The 6,000-nt window shown below is 50.6% G+C and overlaps 1 protein-coding gene across 1 annotated transcript in view; it reads left to right on the top strand.

The window, feature by feature from the left end:
• Window positions 1–280: 280 nt before the first annotated feature.
• GPR179 (G protein-coupled receptor 179) overlaps window positions 281–6,000 on the top strand; it is a 43,557-nt gene continuing 37,837 nt past the window's right edge. Inside the window, exon 1 of the mRNA XM_080979242.1 lies at window positions 281–1,692. Within this exon, the coding sequence (XP_080835368.1) occupies window positions 797–1,692 (896 nt within the window). The 5' untranslated portion in view covers window positions 281–796. The remainder of the gene's footprint in view (window positions 1,693–6,000) is intronic.

The raw sequence follows: 6,000 nt of genomic DNA, 5'->3' as shown, positions 1-6,000 counted from the left end.
GGGGACATGAATAAAGGCGGGGAGGGGAGAGAAAGGGAGGGGTGAGGTGGGAAGACAAATTTCCCGTTGCCATGGCACTCCATGCAGGATTTGGTTGCTTGCATCACTGTCAGACCTATATCCCCTAATGGAACTAAAGTGAGACGAGAGAGAGAGAGAGAGAGAGAGAGAGAGAGAGAGCGTGAGAGAGAGCGACAGACACTGTTCCCTTTCCATCTCCCTCCCTCGTCTCTCTCTCTCTCTCTCTCTCTCTCTCTCTCTCTCTCTCTCTCTCTCTCTCTGGCCTTACCCAGGATTTCTCCATTCCAAGCATTAGCAAGTGAGGCTGTTGATAGAACCGTGCATGTGTGCGTGTGTGCGTGTAGATCTGCAGAGATTTAAAAGCCCAGGCATATAATAGTAGCTGAGGAGGGGAAAGGAGAAGGGGGGAGCCAGTGCCAGCAGCTGCTCATATTGTAGTGACGTCTGCTCCATCACCAGCCAGGGAGGACAGAAGCAAAAGAGAGAGCGAGGCACCGAGAGTGGCCAAGAGAGGCGGGAAGAGAGCGGTCAAAGTCCTGCAAATTCTAAGCAGGAGGCCGAGAACTCTCTGGCAGGTGTGCCAATGCCCTTTAGGGATGTCCCTCACTTGGAGATGGGCAGGCTTCCTTCGCTGCTTCTCGTGGTTTTTCTCCCTCCACTTCCTGAGGATCTCTAGAACCCTGCCGGATGCATCGGGACTTCCCAAGAGGGCTTCCCCGTGGCTGAAATGATCCCCGCCGGATGACTGCTGTTTCCCGAGTCCTTTTGCCGAACCATGGAGATCAGCTTGTTGGGGTTTCTGGTTGGGTGTTTCCACCTAGAGCTCCTAGGGGCCGCTGGGATCTTTCAGTATCAACGGGCAGCTCCACCCAAGGCCAGGACTCCAAAAACAAAGGAATGGATGCCTTCTTCTTCCTCCCCCTCCTCACTTTCACCTTCTTCTTCGGCTTTGACTTTCACTTGGGTGCCTACCCCTAACTTGGATAAAACAGATCCTGACGGGTCGGAGGCGGCGGCGGCCTTCCTGTACTCTGGAAAGGCGTTGCACCTCTTGCAAGCCAACTGTACCCGGAGGTTTGAGGTGAGGGATACAGGGAAGGCCTCTGGCCCTCCCCCAGCTTTGCGTTCCTACTTGCGCGGTGCGACCGAGACCCTGGCCCATGCCACCAATTTCCTCAACATGGTCTTCCAGACCAACGACATCCGGGAGTCCAGCGTGAAGGAAGACATTGAGTGGTACCACGCCTTGGTCCGAAGTGTTATGGATGGAGACCCCCAAGTTTACAGAGCTGTGTTGACCTTCGATGCTCACCCGGTGTCTTCCAAGCCCCAGCTGATGCTCCAGGCCACCAAGGAAAACAATGAGATCTTGCTCCAAGACCTCTCGGCCTCTGCAGAAAGCTTGAGGAATTTGACTTGGGAAAACGAGTGGTACAACTTTTTCCGTTTCCAGAGAGCCCCGTCGCTCTACAAGAGGATTCTCACCAACGACCTCAAGACCCTCGACACTCCCAAATGGAGCCAGGGAGATAGTTACGTGATGGATACCAGCCACATCAAGTGGTCGCCACCTTTCCTGGAATGTGAAGATGGGAAATTCTTGCCCAACTGGATGGTCACTCTCTCCTCTTCCTTCTATGGCCTCAAGCCTGATCTAAATCCAGAATTCAAGTGAGTCGGGGAAGGATGGTGGTGTTGAGGGGTGAGGTTGTGGACCAAACTACTTGTGTGACACAGGAGATCTCTGATTTGATCTCCTAACTTTATAAACAAAGCCAAACTTCAATGCAGCTGTTGGGTGGGGGAAGCAGGGACTGGGTAGACAGCAAGCCTTGGAAGGGTTAACGTGGGGAGAAGTTGTTCAATATCCTTGTTTGGCCGGGCAGGATTCAGGGCTTGCCATTCCCTTTACTGGAAAAGCGTGATATTTATAAAGAAAAATCATAACCTATCAGTGGCTTACGATAATATTGCAAAGGTTTTAAAAAGAAAACACACATGATTTAAGTCTGCCCCAGAAGCTGAGCTCAAGTGTAAGAAACAACAAAAGCAACAATGAATAAAGACTACTCAAAAGCATGTGTAAAGAGAAGGGACATGCCTTCTCTTTCTTCACAACTGTGTAACCAGTGCTCACCTCTATATAACTGGGAATATCGGGCAGACCAAGGTTTGTTGGGTTGTTTTGAAATAAAAGGAGCCCTCTGATCCCGTGGCGCTGAGGCCCAGGCTTGGGTGGGTGGCTCTCAAGGACAAAGAGAAAGCATTTCAATGCTCATTTAGTCTATGATTTCCCACGTCCCAGGACCAAGCCTTGGAGATGCCAGACTCAAATTAAGCTCTCGGATCTCCAGGCCATTATTTTATCCACCTGCCCATTTGTTCTGACACAGCAGAAGCTGGGCCTGAAGTGAGGAGAGAAAGTCCCTCACATCTATGCTTGCCACCAGGGATGGGCAAATCTGTCCATTTCGGTTTTTCTCGGTTTCTAATTTCCCCCTCCACATTTCACATCAGTTTTGCTATTTAATTATTGTTTAAGTCTCGTGAAAATTCACCAGCTTTTTTAGTGCAAGCTCCTAATATTCCCATTTTCAGCAAAGCGATTTCCCCTAATATATAATACTATTTATTTTTGCTGTTTTCACTAGGATTTGCACTTATCTGCACACTCCACCCTAGCATATGCATTTTGGTAGACATTGCTTGTCTGGAGAACAGCACTGCAAAATTAGGAGAACTGCAAATTCTGTGCTGTTTATTGTTTTGGAAAGTACAAATTAAGCAGGTCAGTCTTGAGATGTGAACGGAATCGAATTTATCCCCCACCCCACCCCACCCGACATGCCGCCTATTCCTTCTATCGAGAAACAGTTCCTTATTTAGCAATACTGAATTTAAAGATAGAACAAGGAAGCGTCCCTTGAAACAAGGACGCAGGAGACAAGCCAACCCCTATATTATCTCCAGGCACTGCTGCATCAGTGCTGTCCTTTACAACAGTGCTGTGGTGGGTAAACACCGGGGTCCTTAACATGCAATAGTGCTGGGGGCTCCAGATGGAAAGTCCCCTGAGCCAAGGTACAGGGATGCCGTTGCTCAGCAAGGGGCGAAATGCATTGTTCAGAGGCTGCCGCCGCCTTCTCTTCCCACATACTCAGAGAAAGACCCAAAAGTTAATAGTCCATGGAAGTTGTTATTAGCCTGGCTTGTCAATGATTTCTGGTTTGGGAGACTGGGATACTCCAGTACGTCTAAAGCTTCCTTATCCAGTTGCCTAAAAGGGATTCTTGCTCAGAATAGGTGCCCGGAGCAAGTTTTATGATTGTATTATTGCAATATTAGGGATGCGGGTGGCGCTGTGCGTTAAACCACAGAGCCTAGGACTTGCCGATCAGAAGGTTGGCGGTTCAAATCCCTGCGACGGGGTGAGCTCCCGTTGCTCAGTCCCTGCTCCTGCCAACCTAGCAGTTCAAAAGCATGTCAAAATGCAAATAGATAAATAGGTATCGCTCCAGCGGGAAGGTAAATGGCGTTTCCGTGCGCTGCTCTGGTTCGCCAGAAGTGGCTTAGTCATGCTGGCCACATGACTCGGAAGCTGTTAAGCTGGCTCCCTCGGCCAATAAAGCGAGATGAGTGCCGCAACCCCAGAGTCGGCCACGACTGGACCTAATGGTCAGGGGTCCCTTTACCTTTATTGCAATATTGTTTTACAAGTCTGATCTGTTCATTCATGTTCACCAACCATGTACTCTGTCCTGGACAGTCCTCACTAATCCCAAAAGTGTGTGTGTGTGTGTGAGAGAGAGAGAGAGAGCGAGAGAGCGAGAGAGCGAGAGTTGGGGAGAAATGAGCTTAGGCGAGGGAAAGGAACTCTGCACAAGGGTTCAAAATAACCCTTTAAAGAATATTAGCTCACATGTTATAGGGTTGAACTTAAGATTTCAAAGAGGTTCTGGGGCTGAGAGCCAATACTCAGTTGTTGTTGTTGTTGTTGTTGTTTAGTCGTTTAGTTGTGTCCAACTCTTCGTGACCCCATGGACCAGAGCACACCAGGCACTCCTGTCTTCCAATACTTAGTAGCCCCCCCCCAAAAAAAAGCCCAGGAAAAAAGATGACCAAAGACAAAGAACCTGTTTTCCTCCAGATCAAGAATCAATGTGGTGCTTCTAGGTGTTGCTAGACTACAACTCCCATCATCCCTTACCATTGGCCATGCTGGGCAGGGGATGATGGGAGTTAAAACAATGTACAGAGGATAACAATTTCACCACTGCTGGGTTATAGGAATATATTTCTCTTTATCTTTAAATGGGGAGGCTGGAGACCTTAAATCTTACATGTCCACAGTGACATGGCTAATATCTCAGCATCCGCCTGGTATAAAATCCTGAAAATCCAAGCTATTGCATGTAAAAGGGCCAATTAAGAGTATCTGGCAGAGATGTGGGAGGTTAGATACCTGTCCGTTTCCCACTGTGGGACTGATGGAAGCTCTATGATTAGCCACCTTTTTCGGCCCCGGAAAGACGTAATAAACTTCCTGCTTTTGCTACCTGCTGAGGACGGCAAAAACTGCAGTGGCCAAGCATACGGTAGGCCAAAACCCATGTCAGTGGGCTCTACTCAGCTTGGTGAGAACGCAAATTGTGCCTATAGAAAAGAAGGCAGGGGGTCTAGTGCCTGGTTTTTAAAGGATTTGAGAATTAAGAGGGAGAACAATCTGATGAGAATGGGTTTTGCAAAACCATAGCATCCTACAAGGAGTAAAGAGTTAGGTTAAACCTCAGGACGAAATGTGGTCCTTAAGGAAAGCCCCTAGCAAAGTGGTGGGTAGAGGAAGAACTTCCATCCGTCCCACCTCCAGCTAAAAGATTGGAGTTGGAAGCCAGGGATGAGTTCCAGTGGCCATTCTGTGTCCACAGTCTTAGCATGCCCCTGATCTTCACTCCCATTGCAATAACCAGAGCCTCTCTCATCAGTTTGGGATGAAGGGAAGCAGGGGCGTCTTTAGCATATGCACCACCGGGGTGCAAAGATCCGCCCAGCGCCCCCAAATTTTGACACGAATGATCTTGTGACTAACTACTTCCCGCATTCCCACCTGGGGAAAGGCAAGCACCAGGCGACCTCCGCGCATGCCCTGGGCGAAAACCACGTTGCGCGCGGGATGGAGATGTGGAAAAGCCATGTGGAGCGCAGCTCTGTGCGCCAGGCTCTGCAGCCCGGACCAGCCCAGCCCGGGGCCGCATGGTGGAGCTCCTTACATTTCTCCTTCCTCTCTGGCTGCCCGTTCAGAGCAGCGGGTTGGGGTTGGTCATGCTGGGGGCGGAGCGGGGCCTTCTCCTCTGGCACGCCTGGTGCACATGGACAGTGGCGGTGGCACCCCAGTACCTGCTTGGCTGTGCCTGGCAGGTGGGGCATTGCAAAGGTGAAGCGAGGTGAATTGCCACTGGGCCCCACAGCTGAGCAGCCTGGGGAAGGCACTGGGGCAAGGAGCGGCCCTGTACCGCCTTCTCTGCCAGATTTGGCAAGAGCAAATTTGGAGCGACGCCGGAGTCCAGCCACACAGCCACTGGGGCGCAGTCGGCAGCAGCCTGGCACCCCCCAGAATTTGGCACCCGGGTGCCCCACACCCCTTGCACCCCCGGGTAAAGATGGCCCTGAAAGGAAGAGTGTAACCTACCCTTCCCCAGTGCCCCCACACAGTAGGGTTTTCAGGAAGAATTCAGTTCCATACACCCAGCGAACCTCTAGCAGGTAACACATTCAGGCGAATCCCCATCCCCCCAGCAAGTACCACTCTGTCTCTTGGAGTACAGGAGAAGGAACAGTGGGGCAAAAGGAGCAGAGAGCTGCCCCCCCCCCCCACACAACGTGGTCCCTTCTCCAAGCAGGGTAGCTAAAGAGAACACGAGGACATGCATCTCCAAAAAAAAATATGCATCTATCTGCATAACATTTGCACATGCCGCTTCA

Source organism: Podarcis pityusensis (assembly GCF_964106645.2).
Source record: "Podarcis pityusensis genome assembly, chromosome: 13".
Classification (NCBI taxonomy): Eukaryota; Metazoa; Chordata; class Lepidosauria; order Squamata; family Lacertidae; genus Podarcis; species Podarcis pityusensis.
The sequence above is the reverse complement of the archived record's forward strand: the minus strand, read 5'-3'. Positions and strand labels throughout refer to the sequence as shown.